General features: G+C 37.8%; 1 protein-coding gene across 1 annotated transcript; it reads right to left on the reverse strand.

The window, feature by feature from the left end:
• Positions 1 to 113: 113 nt before the first annotated feature.
• Positions 114 to 23595, reverse strand: anxa5a (annexin A5a). The gene is made up of 12 exons (XM_085435420.1): positions 23557 to 23595; positions 23317 to 23401; positions 22015 to 22109; positions 19626 to 19739; positions 16665 to 16755; positions 14765 to 14844; positions 14372 to 14422; positions 12223 to 12316; positions 9578 to 9673; positions 9297 to 9355; positions 7879 to 8001; positions 114 to 717 (listed from the first exon to the last, which is right to left on the reverse strand). The coding sequence occupies exons 1-12, from the start codon at positions 23593 to 23595 to the stop codon at positions 658 to 660; spliced, it is 987 nt and encodes a 328-aa protein (XP_085291546.1). The 3' UTR covers positions 114 to 657.
• Between the last annotated feature and the right edge of the window lie 1398 nt (positions 23596 to 24993).

A 24993-nucleotide genomic window follows, 5' to 3' on the forward strand; every position in this document is an offset into this window, starting at 1 on the left:
CCTATAGGGACCCCGTTTGTTTGACATTTGGCCTCATCGTGCAGAAAGGCATGGAAGCAATAGATCTCATTATATGCATCAACAAATGTCTAATAGCGTCCCATTACTTATTGATCACTGACAGCCGCATTGCACGTCAAGTCTGGATCACAGTCTCATTTCTTATTAATGAGAGCATCGGGGTTGTCAACATGTAGGGTTTAATAATTGAGTAGCGATATTGTATTTTCAAACTTGCATTTAACACATGCTGTGAGAAGCGAGCTCAAATAAGGTAAACAGCTGCTAACATTGTGTGTACGCTTGACAAGAGAAAGAGGTCAAAGATTTTAAATTAATCAGGCATTTCATCATTTCAGAAAGCATTATTATCAGCATTAAAATTAAAACTGCTTGTTTACCAAGGACTAAATTAGAGCTATATGTTCTGTCTGGCATTTAAAAAACAAACAAACAAAAAAAGAACAGTGCCTTGTAAATAATATTCATACAATATAATATTGTCATAAGTCAAAATGACACTCAGGTAATTCACACTAACTCAATAAACACACACTAACAGAAAGAAGAACTATAGATCAATATCCTCATCTCATGTGTATAGCAGCAACATGATGGCTCATCATTCATTGCTGCTAAATGCGTCATAAGGTTGCATTAATCCTTCCCACCACACAGGTAGAGTAAAGCCTTCTGGTAATCTCCAGCTGTGTCTTCCTGTAAAGAGAAAAAAAAAGAAGAAGAAAAAGAGTCTCATTTAATTTGGGAGGTTGAACATTCATTTATCTACTCTTGTATGTTCGTTTTAGAAATGACTGAATTCTTTTCATTTAATTTAAGTACTGACAGAGTTAGTTTTGCCCAGTAACAGATTGGCGACCTGAGAAAATTAATGGAGATTACAGGGAGTGCAGAATTATTAGGGAAGTTGTATTTTTGAGGAATAATTTTATTATTGAACAACAACCATGTTCTCAATGAACCCAAAAAACTCATTAATATCAAAGCTGAATGTTTTTGGAAGTAGTTTTTAGTTTGTTTTTAGTTTTAGCTATTTTAGGGGGATATCTGTGTGTGCAGGTGACTATTACTGTGCATAATTATTAGGCAACTTAACAAAAAACAAATATATACCCATTTCAATTATTTATTTTTACCAGTGAAACCAATATAACATCTCCACATTCACAAATATACATTTCTGACATTCAAAAACAAAACAAAAACAAATCAGCAACCAATATAGCCACCTTTCTTTGCAAGGACACTCAAAAGCCTGCCATCCATGGATCCTGTCAGTGTTTTGATCTGTTCACCATCAACATTGCGTGCAGCAGCAACCACAGCCTCCCAAACACTGTTCAGAGAGGTGTACTGTTTTCCCTCCTTGTAAATCTCACATTTGATGATGGACCACAGGTTCTCAATGGGGTTCAGATCAGGTGAACAAGGTGGCCATGTCATTAGTTTTTCTTCTTTTATTCCCTTTCTTGCCAGCCACGCTGTGGAGTACTTGGACGCGTGTGATGGAGCATTGTCCTGCATGGAAATCATGTTTTTCTTGAAGGATGCAGACTTCTTCCTGTACCACTGCTTGAAGAAGGTGTCTTCCAGAAACTGGCAGTAGGACTGGGAGTTGAGCTTGACTCCATCCTCAACCCGAAAAGGCCCCACAAGCTCATCTTTGATGATACCAGCCCAAACCAGTACTCCACCTCCACCTTGCTGGCGTCTGAGTCGGACTGGAGCTCTCTGCCCTTTACCAATCCAGCCACGGGCCCATCCATCTGGCCCATCAAGACTCACTCTCATTTCATCAGTCCATAAAACCTTAGAAAAACCAGTCTTGAGATATTTCTTGGCCCAGTCTTGACGTTTCAGCTTGTGTGTCTTGTTCAGTGGTGGTCGTCTTTCAGCCTTTCTTACCTTGGCCATGTCTCTGAGTATTGCACACCTTGTGCTTTTGGGCACTCCAGTGATGTTGCAGCTCTGAAATATGGCCAAACTGGTGGCAAGTGGCATCTTGGCAGCTGCACGCTTGACTTTTCTCAGTTCATGGGCAGTTATTTTGCACCTTGGTTTTTCCACACGCTTCTTGCGACCCTGTTGACTATTTTGAATGAAACGCTTGATTGTTCGATGATCACGCTTCAGAAGCTTTGCAATTTTGAGACTGCTGCATCCCTCTGCAAGATATCTCACTATTTTTGACTTTTCTGAGCCTGTCAAGTCCTTCTTTTGATCCATTTTGCCAAAGGAAAGGACGTTGCCTAATAATTATGCACACCTGATATAGGGTGTTGATGTCATTAGACCACACCCCTTCTCATTACAGAGATGCACATCACCAAATATGCTTAATTGGTAGCAGGCTTTCGAGCCTATACAGCTTGGAGTAAGACAACATGCATGAAGAGGATGATGTGGACAAAATACTCATTTGCCTAATAATTCTGCACTCCCTGTATACTGACATGTGGGTAGCTCAGGTGTTTGGCTCTCCTACTCCTCCTCTCCACATGTCAGTTTGTCCTTGAGTAAAAGCATTTAACTCAACATCAACATCCTCCAGTTAGTCACATGTCCCAGTGTCTTTTGGCAGCTTCACAAATGCTACTAACATTTAGCTAATCGAAGCTAAAGCTATAAACATATATGAGCTTTCCTTCCACATTGACTTCAACTTCTGCTGATCTGATGTTACACAGAGTAAGGTAGAGAGTGTCCAGTTTGAGTTAACCACAGCACCTTTTCCCCCTGACACGTGCATTGATATCAATGCAGATTTTCTGCCATCAAAAGTCCCATTTTTTTCATCTGTTATCTCAAAATATCAAGTTAATAACTGCAACTGTTGACAAAAAACCTTGAAATGTTGATGTTACAGATATTTTATCTAGAGCATTCATGTTCTTAATGGTCAGCTAACCTGTCCATCCATTGTCTTAACTGCTTATCTAATCCTGATTGGAAGGAAGGCTCGAGCCAACCATCGAACAAACGGTGAGGTGGGACACCATAGACCAGGGGTGCCCAATCCCGGTCCTCGAGAGCTACCGTCCTGCAGCTTTTAGATGCATCCCTACTCCAACACAGCTGAATCAAATGGTTTGATTACCTCTTCAGCATGCCATCGTGTTTGGCAAAGGCCTGATAACAAGCCATTCATTTGATTCAGCTGTGTTGGAGTAGGGATGCATCTAAAAGCTGCAGGATAGTAGCTCTCGAGGACTGGGATTGGGCAGCCCTGCCATAGACAAATCGCCAGGCCATCACAGGGCTACGTCACCTAGGTACTGCTGTAAATAAATAAATACAGCAATAAAATATCAATTTACTTTGCTTCTCTGAGCAAAATGCTACATGGCTATCCAGCTAGCTACCATGTGTTATACCATACTTATGGTGGAATGGTTTTATAAGCTTGCACGTTATTTATCATCCCAGAGATTTTCATGCAGACAGTTGAATTTAAAGTTTACTAAGCAACAAAACATCAAAAATATAACAGAAATGCCAACTGTTTGGCAAATCTCTCAAGTCTAGAGTCATGCTCCAGCATGCTTGATGACTCTCTCTCTTCATGTTCTTTGCCTCCTCTGGATCTTTTCCTATTTTGCTGGGAAATATTTCCACAGGTACTCAAGTTCTGCTACCATCAGTCATTTCCTCTGAGGCAAAGCTAGCCGAGGTGACTATAATAATAATAAACTTTATTTAAAAAGCACACTTAAAACCAAGGGTATGCCAAGGTGCTTAACAAGTAACATAGAGAATAAAAGGAAGATAACAGAAATAGGACCAAAGCAAGTACTAGGTATGCAAGCAGATAGCTGTCACTGATACATAGGAACAAACAAGGAATTAAATGAGCATAAAAGTGCATAATAATAAATCATAAAAGAAATGTTAACTAGAGGGAAAGGCAAGATTGAATAAGTGGGTTTTTAGTCGTGATTTAAACAGTGCAATAGAATCAGAGGCATGGATATCAATTCCACCGTACCGGGGCAGCCAGTGCAAACGCACGGTCACCCCGAGATTTCAGCCGAGATCTAGGTTGCGGCAGAAGTAGTTGAGTGGCAGATCTAAGTGTTCTAGCAGGAGTATGCGGCCTGAGAAGTTCACTAAGATAACTCGGTGCTAATTTATCAATAGTTTTGAACGTAAGGAGTAATATTTTAAATTGAATACAGTACTTTATGGGCAGCCAGTGCAAGCCAGCTAGAACAGGAGTAATAGAGCAAAATTTCCTTGTACCAGTCAAGAGGCAGGACTGTTTGCAGTCTAAGAAGAAGAGAAGAGGGAAGACCGTAGTACAAGGAGTTACAATAATTCAACCTGGAGGTCACAAAAGCATGAATAAGCTTCTCCAAGTCCTCATGCGGAACATAATACCTAGCCTTAGAGATAAGGCGCAGTTGGTGGAAGCTAGATCTCACTACAGCAGAGACTTGCTCATCGAGTTTGAGCGAGCTATCCAGCAGTACACCTAAGTTACTGACATAGTCACAGGAAGAGCTAGCAAAGGGACCCAGGGCAGCACAAAGCTGGACACGAGGGATTTTACTGTTGAACACCACAATCTCAGTCTTCTTATCGTTTAAAACGAGGGAATTACTCAGGAACCATTCTTTGACCTCACGCATGCATTCTTGAAAGTAGTGCAGGGACACAGCAAGGTCGTCAGTAAGTTCAAAATAGATCTGTATGCTGTCGGCGTAACAGTGGAAGACGATATTGTATTTTTCAAAGATTACGCCTAGAGGGAGCAAATACAATGAGAAAAGAATAGGGCCTAAAACTGACACTTGAGGTACACCACAACACACCGGAGCGGAGGAAGAGGAGAAGGTGCCCAAGTTAACCGAAAAGGACCTGTCAGCGAGGTATAATTTAAACCAGTCAAGGGCAGCGCCTCTAATACCCACAGTGTGCTCAAGTCTTAATAATAAGATGTTATGGTCCACCATATCAAAAGCTGAAGAGAGGTCCAATAAAACTAGGACCATAGAGTGTCCAGTATCAGTAATTACAAGAATATCATTAAGAACTCTAACCAACGCCGTTTCAGTGCTATGCAATGGCTTAAAGGCAGATTGAAATTTCTCAGCAATATTGTTCGTGTCCAAGTACGCCTGGAGCTGGGAGAGAACTAGTCTCTCCAGGATCTTGGACAAAAACGAAAGCTTAGAGATCGGTCTGTAGTTTAAAAGGTCATAACAGTCTGTTTCTTTTTTTAAGAATCGGGTGGACTACAGCATGCTTAAAAGCCAAAGGAACACAGCCTGAGAGCAAGGAAAAGTTCATAAGAAATACGATACTAGGTCCAATTACATCAAAACAGTCCTTAGCTATGCGAGATGGAAGAATGTCAAGCACAGTATTGGTGTTATTCATTTGATCAACTAGCCGCTTAAGAGACAAAAGTGACACAGGCTAAAACTGGTGGAAAGTTGAAATGCACTCAAGAATGGGGAGAGGACATGGGGAAGGGAGGACTTAAGAGATGAGACCTTCTCTAAAACGTGAATTTGAAATCGCTCACAAAGAGCCTGAGAATAAGGTAAAGGCATGTCTGGGCAAGGGTTAACCACTGAGTTAAAAATTCTAAATAAGGTGCGGGGGTTATGACCATTGGCCCGGATGATTTTGGATAAGAAAGACGCTTTGACCATTTTAGCAGCACTTTGGAGTTTTAAGCGGCTAGTCTGTAGCATGTCGTAAGAAACCTGAAGTTTATCTTTTTTCCACCTTATCTCAGCGCGCCGACACACGCGACGTAGAGCGCCCGTAGTGTCATTAAGCCAACACTGAGAATAGGTTCTAGGGCGATTCATTTTAATAGGGGTGTTGTGCCAAGAAGTGATTGCCTGCCAAAAACTGATTTCCAATGTTTCTGTGTGTTTTTTATGTGTAATATTGTTACGTATGTTGCTAAATAGACTTCGGTGAACAGGTATTGCAAAGGGGTTAAATACACAATTTAAAAAAATTACCTGTTTCTCAATTATCTTTGTAGCTGTGTTATTGTACTTAATTATAATCAATCAGCTTCCTTTTGTCCACTTAAAATATGTTTACAGAACTATTTTTGCATTTGTTGCAATTTCAGCTGTCCTCTTGGCCAGACTACTCTTAAAAGAGACATTTTTAAAGCAAACAAGAATTTTTTTTTTTTAACTGCATAAATAAAGGATACATAAAAGTCACTGCCAAAAAGTGATTGCGGCTTCTACCTCGTTACGGGAATGTTGTTTGTTGGTCAAGATGACTTGATATAATTCATGAGGGATATATTTGACATATGTTTCACATATTGTAGATCAACAAGTTATTTATAGCAGTTTAAATACAAGCAATCAGTTTTTGGCAGACAATCACTTTTTGGCACAACAGGGGCAAGAGTATCAAGGATAGAAGAAAATAACGATAGCAAGGTATTAGCACAGTCATCAACCGAGCGAAATGAACAACAGTCGGGAGTGACAGATGCAGAATCCAAGAAAGACATAGAGAAGTTTGACACCGCTTCAGCATTGATTACACGTAGTGGGCGAAGGGGAGCCGCAGGATGTAGTTCGTTAGTACATAAGCCAGTATCAAATATAACTGGGAAATGATCCGAGATCCCAGCGTCACTTATATCCATGATACAAATTAAATAAGTGCTTCCTGCATAATCGAGACGTTATTTTCAGGACAATTAATACTCTGCATTATACAGTACTGCTTACAGCGATCCACTCTAATTACTCATGGTTGATTATTATTCAATACACATTAGATTACACCATCCATGTTTACATCATATTGATAAGGAAAAGCAAAGTTTGATATCACTTTATAATCACTCCTCATTGAAAACTTCCATTGAAACTTTAGCACACTGTCCTTTAAAGGAGACCTATTAAGCTTTTTTATTTTCTCTCATATAAATACAGTTACAATGGTGGACGCTAGGGTGTAAGCCTAAGTATAAGCAATGAGCCAAAAGCTTAAAATAGCTTTTGACTTTAGAATAAAAATGTAAAGCCTTAAATAAGCTTAGTTAAGGCTTTACATTTTTATTCCACTTTTAATGTCAGGCATCCATGGTTGGTTGGTATTTTTTTGTCAGAAAATATTCAAAAAGCAAGTCTCCAAGTCATAATTACGGCTTGTATGTTGAAATTATCATTATTTACATGTTAGACACCATTAATTGTGGCAACTACTGTGTGACATAAACGTGCTCTTATAATAGCAGGAAAAGCACAGGCGTAATTAATGTCATTAGCTTTATGTAGCTCTGATTCATTTGGAAGGCAAAGTGAATAGTACACAGTACGGGGACTGTGAACATGCAGAATGAATTATAAATTATTTAAAAAGTGGAGAAATTGTAGAATAACTGCCATAATTAAGGAAAAAATGAACTCTGGTGAACTGTAAAAAATATATAATATATTTATTCAAGATTATTTCATAATGTGTTATTATCTATTCAGTACTGGCCATTTAGTGCTACAGGAGGATCGTAATAACTCTTCAATGGAGGAACATCTGGCATTAGGAGAACAGATTATTCACTTCATCTGGTGTGAAAAGAAGGGAAGCACACTGAGGGAGACATTTAAAGTAAATCACTAATCCCCACTCCATCACTGCACTGACGTGAGTAGTGTACAGCCATCATATCCATAGTAAACCCAGCTGGTGCTCTAAAGTCATGCAGAGGGACAGATGAGTATATTTAGCAGAATATGGAGACAACTGAGGAAAATTACATTTTACAGAAATGTGTTATTCTTCTGAAGTAATAGACTATTCAGTATGTTTCATTAAAAAAAGAGCACAAGGGAATGAACAGAAATCCTGAGGGGGCTGAAGCAGTACCTGAATGGTGGTGTACAGAGACTGTCCGTATATCTTCTTGAAACTGCCTCTGATGTCCAACATGTCCACCTCACTCCTGGACACCATTATCCTCATCAGAGTGTCGTCATCAGTTCCAGCTCGCTAAATAGAAAGAAAGAAAGAAAGAAAGAAAGAAAGAAAGAAAGAAAGAAAGAAAGAAAGAAAGAAAGAAAGAAAGAAAGAAAGAAAGAAAGAAAGAAAGAAAGAAAGAAAGAAAGAAAGAAAGAAAGAAAGAAAGAAATCAATCTGCTAACTGAGGCCAGTAGAGTCTGAGATATAGCTCTGGGGTCTTTGCAATTTCTGTGGCATTGCGTGGTCTAACACTGGGTTGGAGCACCAAATCACAGCAACAGTTGCCTCAATGCACTTTATATTGTAAGGTAAAGGCCCTATAATAATACTCCTGGAAAGATTGGCAACTGCCTCACATGTTTTCTTTATATTAACAGTCTTTATCATTCTAGATTATAGACTTCAGTTTCTTTGTAAACAGCTTTTTAACCCTTTACTGATTGATGGGCAGCAACAATGACTTCTCTAGAGTTATTGCTGATGTTGTTCATTCTTAACATTTTGTTAACATTACATTTCTAAACAGAATTTTAAACATGCTGATGATCAGCTGATCAAGTGATTTTGATTAGCAGTAGCTGGCTGCTACAATAAGGGTGTACTTACTTCCGCCTACACGGCTTTAGCATTTTGGCTTTTTTGTGTTAAATTTCCACACGCTGAATGATGTCATGTGGTGATCCTCAGAGGTTCTGATGACTATAACTTCAGAATGGAAGGTGTACTTTCTTTCCCAAAATCTACAGTTATTACACAGTGAACCTTTAGTTTGCACTTCAAATATTAATTCAACATTTCGGAAAAAAATGCTTGTACATTTTCTTGCCCAGAGTTGAAAGGCAGGTTCAGGCCTCTTCCAGGTTAGTTAAGCTTTTAAACTATATCACTGTAAACACCATTTTGTTTTGGGTTTTTGTTTTTTTTTTGTTTTTTGCTGTTTAGATGTAGAAAACAGCCTTTTAGTTTACTGGAAAATGACTACACAGTCACTCCTTGATTTGACTTCACTTTTGTTGCCCTATTCATTCTAATGCAACAGCTTGTATTGTAGCTACTCTTCTGATTTGAATTTAAAGTCTTCTTAATATATTGATATTCTCATATTTGAGCAAGACTAACATGAAAACAATTTGCTGAAGCATCATGGAGGGTTAAAAATGACACCAACACTAACCTCAAAATCTAATGTAGTCAAGTTATCTTTTTTGACAGATTTAACTTTGTTAAGATTGTTATTTATTATATACATATCATATATTTTACAGGTGAGTGATCGGTGAGTATTTTCATTAATTAGACTAGAGCGATGTGATAATGAGACATACCCTCATAGATTTATATAGTCTCTCAGCAAAGAAGTTTGGGATGCTCCCGGCACATTTCACTGTGGAGGAAAAAGACAAAAACTGATGAGGCTATGTGCAAGACTACATTTTTTGCAAAGTTAAGCTGACACTGTCTGATGTTCACTTTTTGCTATCAAGTGTTATCTTCTGTCATATTTTATTCAAAATTTCTTGAAAGAAAACCCCATCCAGGGATATTCTGATTACTTGTCCCCGTATGTGACGCCTAAATTATCACCCAGATAAATTGCGGCTCTTACCAACAGCCAGCAGCAAGTTCTCCAAATTCCCAGTGGTCTCGCCTCTAATGCTGTCCTCTATGTCAGAGCCAGAAAGCTTCTTGTAGGCAGCAAATACTGCAAAATAACCAAAACAGCCACAGTGACAGACACTCATACATCCTCATTAGAGAGAAACACATCAAGCAATTTTCAACTTGAACCTGTTTTTACTTCAGGGCAAAAAATATGTCAGTTTCAGCCCTTAGATGATCTCTTTGTGCACAATACGAGTGTTTTGGTGAGTTTACTGGATTACATTTTTTTATTGCATTTATATAAATCTACCTGGCACAGTGTGTAACAGTAATTGACCATCCCTTGTTAAATCATGAATTAATTGTGATTAACCACATTTTTTGGAAAGTCAAGTTCAGTTTCACTAGCCACACCCAGCCTGATTACTGTCAGTCCTGTTGAATCAAGAAATCACTTAAATATAACCTGTCTGAGAAAATGAAGTAGGTTAGAAGATCTCACATCATCCCACAATTTAAAGAAACTCGAGAAGAGATAAGAAACAGTGACAGAATGCTGGCAATCATGGACAATGACTCCCACCCCCTCCATAACACACTGGAAATCTGAAGAGCAGCAACAGGTTCCTTCAACCTTGCTGTCTGAGGGAACGTTATAGGAGGTCGTTCCTTCCTGCTGCTATCAGACTCTCTAATTCATCCATACAGTATTAATTGCACCTCAATGAACCCTGTCTCTTTTGTACACCATGACATTTTTGAACATATTCTTTTATATATATGTATATTTATGTTTATATGTATGCTATATCTCTATATTTATCTATTCATCTTAATATTTATCTATCATAACTGTTTCTACACTCACATTTTATGAGTACTTGTTGTTTGTTGTATATTTGCTGCTATGACAACTCAATTTCCCTCTGGGATTAATAAAGTTTCTCTCATTCTCCGATTCTGTTTCTGAAACAAAGTCATTGACTTCTGTTAGTAAATCGGTTACAAAGCAAGACTTTCTAAGACTTTCAGACTCCAGTGGACCATGGTGTGAACCATGATCCACAAACTGAGAACATTTTGCGCTATCTACCAAGTTACTCTAAGAGCGCACTGACAACTCATCCAGGAGGTCACAAAAAAAACCCCAAACAACACCCAAAGAACTGAAAACCTCACTTGTTTTAGTTAAGGTCAGAGTTCATGATTCAACAACAAGGAGGAGACTGGGTAATCATGGCATCATGCCTATGGGAGAGTTCTAAGATGAAAACTATTGTTAATCAGAGAGTACACAAAGGCTCGTCTCATGTCTGCCATTTATGATCCCCAAGACTTTTGGGAAAAAAATTTGTAGACTAACAAGACAAAGGTTGAGCTTTATGGGAGTTTTGAGTCCCATTACATCTGGTGCAAAACTAACAGCATTGTATAAAAATAACACCATACTAACAGTCAAATGTGGTGGTGGTAGTGGGATGGCCTGGGGCTGCTATGCTGCTTCAGGGCCTGGACAACTTACCCAAACTCCATCAATGGAACCATGAATTTTGCAATTCTACAAAGAAGAGTGGGTCAAAATTCACAAAATGTGTCCATAGTGATGTGAAAGGCTCATTGCCAATTATTGCAAATGCTTGACTGATGTTGTTGTTCTCAAGGATGGTACAAGTAGTTATTATCTCCAATAAATCCAAGATCTATTGGAGATCACGGTCTGGTTTTCATTAGTGGAGAGAAGGTTGAACAAGTGACAACTTTAAGGTTAAAACTGTCTCTAGTGCCATTACTGAATGGTAATAGGTGAAATTGTAAATAAGTGTTTATATGTGTGTGTTATTGTACATGACGTGTTCCTCTCGATTCTCCAAAGTAAATTTCTGTCAAGGAAGACAATAAAGGCTAATCTAAACTAATTGGCACAGATACAGAGGCATCAGTGTAAACTGAAATAACTGACATATTCCTGGTGTACCTCACTGCCTCATCAGTTAAAAAGTTGAATGTTGACGCAAATGCAAAAGAGACTGTCCCAACCACAAAAAAGACACAGATTGTCTGTTGTTTACTTAACTCTTTCCTGATAAACAACATATTGCAGTTGTGGAGCAAGTTAGTAGCTTTTCGCCTCTTAATGAGGACCACAATTTTTAGAGTTCAGAGAATAGGTCAGCATACGTGTTTGAACAGGTTTATATCCACTGTCATATGTTATGTTATATTGGTTTAATTGTGAAATTAATATGTTACTTTGTATTTTATCTTAGTATTGCTGCGTCATTTTACTAAACCAAACTTGTCTACATTTTTTATTTTAATAAAAAAAGTTAAAGTTACTAGATCAGAAAAACTGTGAAACGAGCAGTCAAAGTAATTTGATAGAAACTTGCCAACAACTGACTTTTAAAAGACTTGCTAAAGCACATCGATCGGTTTGTTGTTTGCTCACATCTGACTAAACCATTGCACTTTCTACGCTCTCAACTTACTCTCCACAATCTGTGCTGTTTAAGCATGCTTCACTGATATTTCCTGCACATTTTCTTACACTTTGACTTTTTTGTTTTCCTTTTTTTTTTTTCAGTGTTTGTCTTACACAGCATATCACGACATCCAAATGGGCTGGCACAGGCAAACTGGCAAACTCACCTTTTCTGAGATGTTCAGCGCTCCTGTTGCCCAGAATTGTGATAAATTTTTCCTCATCTGTGCCAAACTTTCCCTCACCAGCAGCATACAAGTCCTGTAATGGAAGACACACACACACACACACACACACACACACACACACACACACACACACACACACACACACACACACCTCGTGCTGACTTGATTTATTGAAACACATGTTAAGAAATGACAGCCTTGTACTGTGCCAAATCAACAATGTCTTTTCCCCCTATTTGTTATTATAAAGAAAATCTAGATTTCCTGATTTTATGTCCTTCACCAAACGAAGGTTTTTGCTTTTTTTTTTTTTCTATCCTTGCTCAGAAATATTTTATCATATGATCAAATACCAAAATAATAACATATTCATATGAGTCATTTATTATTGCTTTTTAATGAATTAGCATTGCTTATTTCTCCTAATTTGATCACAGAGTGGCTTAACAACGCTCTGGTGTTATGAGTCAAGACGGACTGCTAGTCATGATAATTTGGTGTGTGTTTAGATACATGTTATTGAATGTTAATGTCTGCTACATGTAATGGTTTTAAAACAAGATGCCATAATTACACACACCTCTGTATGTCTAATGCCAACTTTTGGTGCAAGTATAGGAAGTAATACAAATTATATCAGTGTGTAAAGTTCCCCTTGAGGCACAGACTTTCCATTTCCTTAAACTTAAACAGACTTATTGAATATGTGGAAAACTGTATATTTATAGTGATACCCCAATGTCTATCTATTAAACATCATGCAGTGAGCTTAGCACACATACTGGACATGTGGAAACAGTTAGACTGTGTCTCTCCAAAGGTAACAAAATCCGCCTCCCTACACCTCAACACCTCACACATTATTTATCCAGTACAAAGATCGAAGTGTGTACGTGACAGTTCAATAATTTACTGCAGGGGATATGTGCAGGACTTTTTGGTAGAGAGCTATAACTTCTTGGAATCTTCACTGGGTGGCTGGAAATCAATACTAGTTGAGAAATAATCCTTATTTTTTATTTATTACATTTTTTTTTGCCATGTTAAAAATGATCTTCTAAGCCTCCCTATACCTTACCCAAAAAGTTAATTCTGTTGATCTGGATGTATTGATTTCAGTCGGAGAAACGTTTCGTCACTTATCCAAGTGACTGGGATGAGTGACGAAATGTTTAAAGTAATCCCTGTTGACCCTTTAATGGGCTTTGGTGAGATGCCTCCATTTATTCTTTCTCTGAAACAACCCATTTTATCTCCTCCTATTTAAATTAACCTTGTTCTGATAGGCAAACAGTGAGTGTCTGCAGTCGTAGAACATGGTGGAGGCTCTGTCATGGTTTGGGGCTTTATTTCAGCCACAGGTGTTGGAGATTATTGAAATTAATGGAATGATGAATTATTAATGCAGAGAAGAACCATTAGATTCTGATCCAGCATGCAATACCAGCTGATAACAACAACTTAATTTTTAAACATGACAATGATCCCACACTGCCAGGGCAGTAAAAGCATGCATAGATAGAAAAAACACACAATGGAACACTATTATGGGCATTGACCGCTCGCAGGAGAGCCTGGACAGCAACATTATTGAAGCAGTGTGGGATCATCTTGATAGAGAACAGAACAAAAAGGCAGCCGACCTCCAAAGAAAAGCTTTGAATATCTTTCAAGAAACCTGGGCAACTATTCCTGAAGGCTACTTAAAGAAATTACAAGAAAGCTCAGGCTGTGTTAAAACATGGTCAAATATTGACTTTCATCCTTTTTAGAATAGCATAAGCTCTGTTTTTGTCATATATGTTCCACATTTCAATAAATTGCTGCACTTATTTCCCATTTTCAAGTAAAATATTAAGAAATGAAGTGTAACTCAAGACTTTTTCAAAGTACTGTATACAAAAAATAAGGAAAACATAGTAGTCCTGTAAAAACAATGGAATTAGACATAAAAAATAAAAAAAAACCCGGCTCGATTAACACCAGTGTAATTGGGTAATAATAAAAACAGTGATTTCTTGTTAATGTAGTGTTGAAGTTGCTTGAATTCGCTGGACAAACTCACAAAGCTAAAGTGGAAAGCCAGCTCTTGCCATGTGTATTTTTATCTCATGTTCTTCCTTCTTACCTTAGCGTCTTTCTCGATCTTTTCCTCGTCTACTCCCTCCTCCCTACTCCCCTTTGCAGCCAGACGAAAAAAAGAGAGGTAGGAAACCAGACAGGTACAAAGACAGGTGGACAAACATAGAGTAAAGTAGGTCAGTGTGGATGGAAACATGGTGCGCTCAGACCTCTCAACCCAGGTAACATCTGAACACCTAATTAAATGATCCCTCAAATCTACAAGAACCATGAAAATTACTTTTCCTTCTGTATAAACATCACATTAAAGAAACTAAATGTGCTGTCATCCCCCTCCCCCTTTCCAGCCTACACGTCTCATGACTTTCTAATGGCATCACTGTAGGATCTCATTATCAGGAAAAGAAACATAAGTCTTTCCAGCAGTGCCCTTCTTTACCTGCACCAGGATCACCAGCAGTTTCTGATAGTGCCCTGAGGTGTCACCACAGATATCCTTCTCCAGCTTTCCGCCAAACTCTGGAGGAAAGAAGAGAAGGGGGTCAGACGATTGCTTACAGTTCCTGTTCACGACAGTTGCTAATGATTTCAGTCGACCTTAGTAGGCTGTCCTCTGTTTTGCAGGATGAGCCATGAGAGGAGAGATTTGATTAGTTGACTAAGGGTCTATGCTTTCGTCCAGATCAGATAAACTGCATTCTCTGCCTTGGGCCATTTGAGCCTTTGTTATCACATATTTTCCATCACGGTTTGTTGTAAGTCACAGCTGCTATGTTAGAGACCTTTCATTAAAGTGTGACAGGTGATACAGAGGTGCAGTGTGTTTATTACTCGGATGACAGAACATATTACACTGAAAATAAAAAGGATCAGCACCACGCTATGGGCTTTAAATAAGCATGGTACTCTAGAGAAAAGAGGAGATATTATAAATCTATATGAATAAAGAAACTATATACGATATACTGTTATTTCTGTACTATGCAGTAAATTGACAATAGGCACGCCATCATAGGTTTGGGACTAAAATACTTGAGGGAGGGGTTTGCATTAGGATGGGCATTTAATGTAAAATCTGTTACAACTCAAGTATGCAGATCCATCTGCTGTGGTGAGCCCTTGGGAATGAGCCCAGACCTTTATTTTACTAGCAGGCATGAGTGCCTGTGCATTGCTCCTATGCAGCTTGGATATCCAAGCTGTATACCCTTGCTTGCTACCCTCAGCTAATAACTTAGCACTCAACCATCTTGTCTAAATATGGTCACTTCTGGCTTTTGTGGTGTCCAAAATGAATGTTTTGGCTTCGAAATGTGAATTTCTTATTCACAGTTGTCTTATAAAATCTATGTTTGCTTACAGAGTCATAAGGATAAAGCGATTCAAACTTGTCCTGTGTACTCTAATGTAGATCCCCAAGTTTCCTACACAAACATCATATAAATTTAACGAAGATTTGGAACAAATTAAACTGAGTGAGAAGTTGGACAACTTGGAATTGTAAGCACAAGGAAAGGCCAGATAATTTTCAGCTAACTCAGCCTATTAGCTAATTAGCAAGTCAGTGTAATCCTTAAACGTGTGATAGACTCACAGCCTATCTAGTGTACCCCGCCTCTCACACTGTTACACACTGTTCCTGCTACTAAGTGACCCTGAATGGAATAAGCAATTAAGAAAATGGATGGATCGAATTTCATCTCTATAGTTTTAAGACAATTAATTACCTATAAAAAAAATCACTCCAGACACAGACTGGGTATCTTGATTTTGAATATTTGAAGGCCTCGTAGGCGCGCACACACACACACACACACACACACACACACACACACACACACACTTTTGTAACAACAGTAACCCTACACATTGAAAAATGATGACTTGGAAGTGGCATAGTCATCTTAGTTCTTTTATAAACTGTTGTGTTTTTTTCAGCGCCCCCAAAAAACTTGTGGGCATGGGCATGTAACTAAATTACGTTTGGTAAGTTCTCATTTTCCACTAATAATCCAAACTGGATTCTTTTAATTATGACTCATTTCCTCGTTGTTATTTTTAACTGTGACAATTATAACCAATTAAGCTTTAATCAAAACATGATCTTGACATTAATCAAATCCCCTTTGTGCCAAAAACTATCAAAACATTAATGGCAGTTTACTTTTAAAAAAGTAAAAAGCTATAAAGCTTTTAAAGGCGCAGATATCTTCTGCCAATGCAGTGCCAGTAAAACAAAAGATCTTAATGCATTCTTCTAGATGCGTCATTATTTGTAGTAGTCACAGTAACCATGTTTGTCTGTTTTTCTCTGCCTCTTCATCAGTGGAGTGTTTTACCTTTCTTGTACACTTTGGTGAATTCTTTAATCTGCTCGCCAGTCCTTGAGGCCAGGATCTCAATTAGCACTTCATCTTCAGTCCCGGCACCCTGGGAACCCGACGCATGAGATAAATGGAGTCAGTGTGAAACAATATCCATATCTGTTCAATATTAAATTTTAGTACATGTTTATTATACATTAGGCTATATCATTGATTAGTAATATGAAAAAAAGAAAGCCTAAAAGTCGATAAAGAAAAATATAGAAATAATAAAAGATGTACAACTTGAGAGCATAGCAGAGTTAAAAGGTTTGCAATTAGAGAACGAATAGGTTCAATACTAAAGAGAATTATCTTTGACGTTCACTTCTCTATGCTGCAATTAACCTTACAGCAAGACTGTCTGGCAAACCTAACTAATGGAGGAGTGGGTGTGATAGGAATGTTGAGGCCAAGTCCTAAATGCTTTGCTCTCACTTTGACTAAACACTTCATTTGCACATGGGTAATGCAAATGTAAATGTGTCTGAAGAATAATGAGACAGAAAAAAAATTTCATTTGTAAATCATATGAGAATCTGAGAGTTTGCTAAATGTTTTTCCCTCATGCAATTCCCTTCTAACTTTATGAGCCTCCTGTGACCTGAAAAAGAGCACTCATAAAATGTCTGAAATGTCTATAATATAATATGTCCAGTTTGATCTGACATCTTTTTTCATTTGAGTTTCACTGAAGGTACAAAAGATAGATCTAATGGACTACAATGCTCCAATGCTGCAAAACAAAATGTTTGCAGGAGATATAGAGAGAAAGCTTAACCAATTTAAAGATATCTGTATATGAATTTTTGGAATATATTGGCAAAAGAAAAAAAGAGTTATGGTATTTGAGACGTTCTAGATTCTAGTTTTAGTCTGTTTGAATTTAAAATTGTATTGACAATTTAACAAACTGTCAAATCTGCAATCTCAAAATATTGAGCTACGGTCTGCCAACGAGTTAACTATGAATTAACTTTAAATACAATTATGTGCATTCATCAAGTGCATGGAACCGAAAGTCTTGGCTATTATTGATTATCAGTCATTCATTGTCTGGATGTCACCAAAACCCCCTGAATCATTAGGCATTACCCCCTGCAGCTAAGTCATCAGATGACAGTTTCAATTTTACTGTAACAATGAAAACAAAAAGGCTAAAACCACCATGTAGTACCTGTGACAAAACACAATAAGTCTTTTGTGCCTGAATTTAATTGTTTTGTCCTTGCCTTTGTTCTCAGTTTTAAACATGTCTTAGTCATGGCTACATTGTCTGAAGTCTAAAGCAAGCTGCTGAATACAAACAAAGTAATCTGAAAGAAAAGAGCTCTGCAATAAGCTGACAAACTCAAAGCCAGCAGTATGATCACCTTATGCAGTCATCACAGCTGCTACTGCTATCAAACTGTGGTGAACTTCCAGCAAACTTTTGACAAACAGGTCCAATATTATTCTTGTCATCCACAAACTCTGGATAAATGTTATAATTTTAACAAATTTAATTCAATTTATTAATTTTAACTCTTAGATAAATATAATGTCTCCACTAGCTATTTGTTGCTGGACAGCCTAGAGTTTAACATTTTTCTACTTCAGCTATTATTACATTAATACATAATCATAGTTTCTTAATCTAGGAAGTCTAAAAGGGGCATTAGAAACAACAAATATGTATGAATTAATGAGAAATAAATAATACTTTAGTGGTTGCATGCATTATTATGGTATTCTTTTAAAAATTTGCTTGTTCAAAATATTAAAGACTTACAAAGACTGCATTTTCATTATATTTCTGTTTGATTCAGATATATGAATTAGCAGACTTACAAAAACTGAATAGTCAGATAATAAGAAGTATGAGTAATGAGTTTTTAAATGGCTGATGATCACTTTGGCTGTCAGTACAAGTGCACTCCCACTAATTTTAGAAGCACCCTAAACTATTGTGTTCTGGAAACGAGCCCTGGCTATTGGTTGAAAACAGCTGCTTCCTGCTGTTGGAGTCGAGCTTGATGATAGCATTGTAACATATCAGTAAATGTGATGTAATGCCAAAATGTTGATCTAAAAAAGAATGGGCATCAGAGATTGGTCTAAATGGTCTTTGTGGAGTTGTCAAGCAGCTTCTATCGCATACTGTTAACATAAAATAAAAGGTTTTGAACGTCATGTGGGAAAACAGATAATAATACATGTTAGGTGGCCTACCTGTTGGCCCAAAGATTTATAACGAAGCTGAGTTGAGTTAAGAGACTAGTAGCAACAGTGGCAGGAACTATTTTTTTATTATGTAGAAAGAGTTCCTGCCACTGTTGCTTTTAGTTAAAAAGACAAACTGGAAAAAGGTCCTTCTGGTGGCAAACATTTTACCTTTTCAACCAAACTTTTCAGAACACTTTTTCAGTAATGTTTGAGTTCCATTTATGTGGGCTAAAGAGAGGGAGGGAGCTGGTAGTGTGCATGATATCTTACTAGCAATTATGTTTGCAACTCTTTTTTCATGTATTAGATGCTTTATTGCTAATGTTGAAACTGTGTAATGTAGATTAAAAAAATTAAACCTTTTCATCTCTTGTAGTTGAAATCTGTAAAGTGGCTTCAATATGAATATAGTGCATTGACTGAATAAAAGATGGACATAATCATAATGACATCACCTATTGGTTTGAGAAGCCACTGCATTGCTGAACAGTATTATTTTGTTTCTATGTACAAAGTGAATAATGAATAACAGCAAAACACACACATACACCAAAAATTGAAATTTCAGTGGTCCCTAATTTACTCATTTGTTTGTCTGGCTTTGAGAAGTTGAAATGTCTGTTGTCAACTATGAAGTGTTTCCTAATCAAACATTATTCAAAAACCATCACAATAAAAACGTAGGCTACATTCACATTTACATGAGACCTGTAACGTGGTTTAAGTTGTTACCTTGAGAGCGTTGTGCAGGAGAGTAGCATCATATAAGACAGATGGGGTCATCAGAGCCACAATAAGACTCTCAAACAGTCCACCGAGCTCAGATTTCAGTGCACTGACCAAGTCCTGTGGTCAAATAATTAATAATAATGAGAGGAGCTAAAACAGTAATAACTATATTGGTAACAGGGACATTTATATAAACCACACCAGATCCCAACATTAAAACCAGAAAAACAAGTTAAAAAACACAAAATGGCCATTCAGGACCTTGATGTGAAGAAGATGAGGGGAAAAAAAAATTACATCTCACTGCTTCGCTTATACTTAGAGTATTCAATGTGACCTGCAGAAGAGGAAAATATATTTACTTTGCAAATTACTCACAGCTGGCTTTCTCTAAATTGTTTTCTGCCTCCAATGATTTGTGCATTGCAGGAACCAAATGAACAACAGCATATACCATTGTTATTTGAGTATGTGGCTCTATTTGTGTACACAAAAACACCCACAGCACTGTGCTCATCCAAGTGCTCTTTGGAGAAGTCCAGAAATCACGATTCTAGCTGAATACATTAGATATTAAGCAGAAATTCCCCATATTTCTGGATAACACAATCCATCTATTTGTTACCGTATTTTTTGTGTGTAGAACGAGTTAAATTTCTCAAGTCAGACTAATCAAATCCCTACAAAGAATGTGGAAAAAAGAAAATGACAGAGGATGTAATATTTTGTTCGGTTATATAGAAAAAAGTAGACTCAGGCTTCAGATATTTTTGCAGTTGAGCACAATTGTGTAATGGCGTCATGACATTTTAATACATCTCATAAAGATTCTCTGCAATACTGAGCAAAGCAAAAAGTCTCACGTTCTGGGTCATTTTGATAAAACACTGTAATATACAGAGCTATCCCTGGAGCTGTTTTGTGATACATCTATGCTCTCTCAAACTCCTCCATCTACTTATACTTGAGACAGAAAGAAAATTAGCTTTCAGCTTTCAATCCACAGGTGGGCATAAAAAAAATCTTCACTGTGTGACAGAACAGTGAGACTATGGATGCTTAAAATTCTGTCTAACTAGCTGCACTGAATTCTGCGCCATAGAGACTGGCGAGAACTGCCCTTCCTGCCACTTATTTGAGGACTGTTCAGTCTTGATCCAAAATCTTGCCCTTTAAATCACAGACTTAATGTTTTTGGCTGCCTTTTTGCTGTTAAAACTTGATGAACAGAAGACAGCCAATGGTGAAAAACCAGCAAGATTCTATACTTAAGTAATATAACAATGTGAAAAAATTACAAGCAAAGGTCCTGTATGCAAAATTTCACCTAGTTAGGTGCACAAAAAGCAATGGAAATGTTATAAGTCATAAGGATTTATTCCTCTATCAGTTGTACCTGCTCCCTAATTGATTAAATAGGTATTGGAGAACTCATCCAAGGAAAAGCTCAAAACTAATCAAGTGCAATATTGAGGTCTTTACTTAAGCACATTTGTTTGTATTTTGAACATAGCTAATTCATTCTTTAATAGCTTTAAAATGTGACTCTGACATGCTAGTGCAGTGCTTTGCACCGTCACCTCACAGCAAAAAGGTCCTTAAATTCAGGCTAGGGCCTCTTTGTTTTTTTTATTATTATTTTTAGTAAAAAAAAAAATAAATTAGTAAAATATAATGACTGTAAATTGCCTTCAGGTGTAAACGATAGCTGGAAGCTACGACACGTTGTAGTCCCCTTTGTTTTGATGTCAAATAACACAGAAGCCCCAAGTACCCGCTGTTCAGAGTTTTAGTTTGTGAGGGGCAGCCAATCAGAAGACAGTTACCTTAAAGGAAGAGGAGCTAAACTGTCTTTTTTGAGACAGAGAAAGTAGTGAGAGGTTGCATCAAGGCCCAATTTGACATAAATAAGGATTATTTTGAGTTGTGAAACACACACACAGCTGGAGTCTAAGACTAAATATACTGGGCTGGAAATGAGCATGAGAAGTGCATGTTAAATATACAGTTCTTAAAACAGTCAAGATGTTACACATGCACAAACCTACTGTAGACAGATACTCATTTCTGGGCTTATTACTTGTGAGCCCAACACAGAAGCATGGTGCAGGAAGGTGGGGAGGCACATAACAGCTGACAGTGTGCAAGAGGTGGGGTACACTCATGACAAGACTAATACATCCCATGGTGAATGCAGAAAGACAGACAACTATTCACGCTCAGTGAAACACCTGCAGCATATTTAGAAGGATGATATATTCTCAGTCTTCAGTGCCTGGGGTGAAGTTGACCATCAGCCAGGTTGGTTTTGTGAAGTGAGGAATGCAGAGTGGATGGCACGACCTGTAATTGTATATCAGTTCTCTGTTTAATTCCTAGTGGCTCTTCTCACCTTTCCGTGGGCCTTTTTATATGCTGCCTTAATTTGCTGGCGCTGATCATTGCTGCGGGCTGTAAGAAGCATGAGGATGGCATCTTCATCTGTACCTGCACCAGAAATCATATAAACCTTAAATAATGTGTGGAAAATGACTCTGAAATCATCTGCAATGTGGGTCAAGACAAAAGAAGCTTTTCATTTCAAGTCTTTCTTTTCAAACACAACACAAATCCTTATTATGATAGCTTCCAGTATATCCTAACCTAAATGAGTCAGCCTGTTAGAGCATGAGATCAGGATTCAAAAGGATTGGCATGGCAGATGATCTAACAACCAATAGCTTTCTAAAGTCAACAGCACCTTAGTAAAAAAAAAAAAAAAAAAGGCTCAGAGACGCAAACAGGCTGAAGCAGCATGTATCATTTTCAATTCAGGGATCAAATGTTAAATTAGTGAAAGGTAATTATGGCACAAAGCCCAGCTGATCTGCAGTGACAGCACTGACTAAAGAACTGTACTTAAGTAGTGCAAGTCTGCTGTTTCAAGTTTGAGTCCACAGTAGTTTGCAGACAGGGAAACCATTAATTAGATCTAATGGTTCTGCTTGTACTGGTCATAAAGTGTTAGGAAATATAATTTACAGTGTTATCGCTTTCTCTCTCTGACACATGCGTCAGTTTTAATGTTGGTGATACACTAATTGGTAAAACACACTAGAAAAATGAATTGCTTTCCCATCTTTCAGATGATGCTTACAAAAGGGAGCAGTTCAGATGCTCTGACAGCTGTGTCAGTAATGTGTTTTTATCTTTGTTCATTATCTGTTTTCACATCCTTTCCTGTATTTACAACCACTACTGACAAATAAGAAGACAACAGTTTTTTATTAAATTAATATAGGATGAAATGACTGGTCATGCTTTTTGTAGCTTTGCCTCCTTACATCACCACAGTGGACTTTAAAGCAAGCAGTCAATATGTAATTATGTGCAGAATTTCAGCTTTAAACCAAGGAATGTTACAAAAATTGTGCATGACTATTTAGAAATTACAGTAGTTTTATACTTAGTTCCCCATTTTCAGAGGTACAGCTTTTTCATTGAATGACTTACATAGGGACCTGCCAAGTAAATAAATAAACACACCTAAGCAGCTATAAAAAAAAAAAGCTTTCAACTGTGCAAAGAATTCATTTTTTGTATTTATGGTCATCGCTGTGAAATGTTGCATACAATAGTTAGTTAATGTCGTATGACATGCTAGTGTCAATGTGAAATGAAAGTGAGCAGCAATACATTTAAGCAGGATACTGACCCATCCCTTTCATGGCCTTATGGAGGATTTCAGCATCATGTTTGGCATTGAAGTTGACGTAAGGTCTAACGCTGCCTCGGTACGCCTGTAGGAAGAGAGCAACACATGTAAGTAATAAAACATTTGTAACAAGCAAAGGTTTCCTTCATCTGTCTTTGTTAGTAACAACAGTTAGCATGCTGATGTGAATGCACTCATGTAAGTGCAAGTATGCATGCATTTTATATACCCAATACTCACTGTTGTTACACCCCAGACCAGGGAACCGGCGTGCAACATAAGGAAAATAAAAATAAGGAAAAAATGCCCCCCACACTCCCTGCTCTCAAGGAGGACGAACCAACAAAAAACAGCTACCACGGATTTCACAACAGCCAGTCAGTTTGAGTCCCAAAAGGTAGCAGGCATCAGGGTGAGCATGGCCAAAACAAACAAAAACTCTAGAAATGAAATGCAGCTGGCTTACCTTCACAGAAAACCCCAAATGAAAATTACAGGTGTCTTACCTGCCTCCCTAACCAAAAACAGGAGAAAAGGTTCCCAAAGAAAAATGGCTTCTCACCCCTACAGCTAACAAGTTAAAAAGTATTGACAACTATTTACATCTATATACAACAAACTATTTACAACACGGGGGGAGATCGCGACCATGACAAACTGAAACACGGGGCTTAAATACATGGAGGGAGCAATCAGGGAATGGACAACAGGAGGGAAACACAGCTGGGGCAAATCAGAACTGACGAGACAAGGAAGCGTAAACTGAACACACTGAGATAAGACAGACCTTCAAAGTATAACAGGAAACACATAACAGTCACGCCTAACACAAAACACTGACAACATTGGATCGTAACACTGTACTTTCACACATAGGTTATTACCAATTCTGGCTCGAATCATACATGAAAAAAAAACAATTATATTATTTTTTGTGCACCTATTGCACTTAAAATTAAATCCTTCCCAGATCAATTCTCAATTTAAAACCAATGGTAGTGCAGTAGTAGTGAATTAGTACAAGACTTTCATAACTTTAGCACCATTTCAGCTAGTCGGGTAGATGGTGCTTCATGCAATGCCCTTTTCTGGCAGAGAATAAAACTCCAGCAGAAATTTTTTATTCTGTGGGCATAAAAATTTTAAGATACTGAAAATTGCAAGCGACTGTTAGTAGCAGCACTATAAACTTTTGCCAAAGGCCATCAAAAACCTGCATGGGTTTAAATGTTGTCTAACCCAACAGTGAGGCAATACTTTAAGTAGAACCTAAATCAGGTCTGACTGCTGGTTTTTGTCAGCAGGTAATTTTAAAAAAATGTGTTTTCATCTTACTTGGACGTGCACACATTCTTAAGGGAAAAGGCCATTTGTAGAAGAAGCAGTAAAACCTCAGCTGCAGCCTTGTAATAAACTGTGCAGGTGGAGAAATGAACAAATACACCTCCTACACCTCTTTATAAAGATTTGTATTATTTCTCTTGTTGATCATTTGTGTGTGCTATTCTGTATGTTCATACAAAAATGGCTTATAAATGTTAAAGCGTGCTCAAGAGAGCAACCTCCTTCTGCAACTTGACAGCGTCTCCTTGAAGTGTCAGTGCTACTGTCACTGTGTTTATTCTGCCTGTATTGTCAACCAGTTCAATTTGGCACCACAACCTCTCAAAAGCTTTT

The sequence above is a fragment of the Copadichromis virginalis genome, linkage group LG2, assembly GCF_057382275.1.
Source record: "Copadichromis virginalis isolate Kocher_CV1m ecotype Utaka linkage group LG2, C_Virginalis_male_GT1.1, whole genome shotgun sequence".
Classification (NCBI taxonomy): domain Eukaryota; kingdom Metazoa; phylum Chordata; class Actinopteri; order Cichliformes; family Cichlidae; genus Copadichromis; species Copadichromis virginalis.

Coding starts and splice junctions, on each gene's coding strand:
- anxa5a (XM_085435420.1), bottom strand. CDS start 23,595: ATGTTGCACGCCGGTTCCCTGGTCTGGGGTGTAACAACA. Junction 22,110..23,316: donor TAAGGCCATGAAAGGGATGG/GTCAGTATCCTG, acceptor TTTCTGGTGCAG/GTACAGATGAAGATGCCATC. Junction 9,356..9,577: donor GAACTTGCTGCTGGCTGTTG/GTAAGAGCCGCA, acceptor TTTCCTCCACAG/TGAAATGTGCCGGGAGCATC.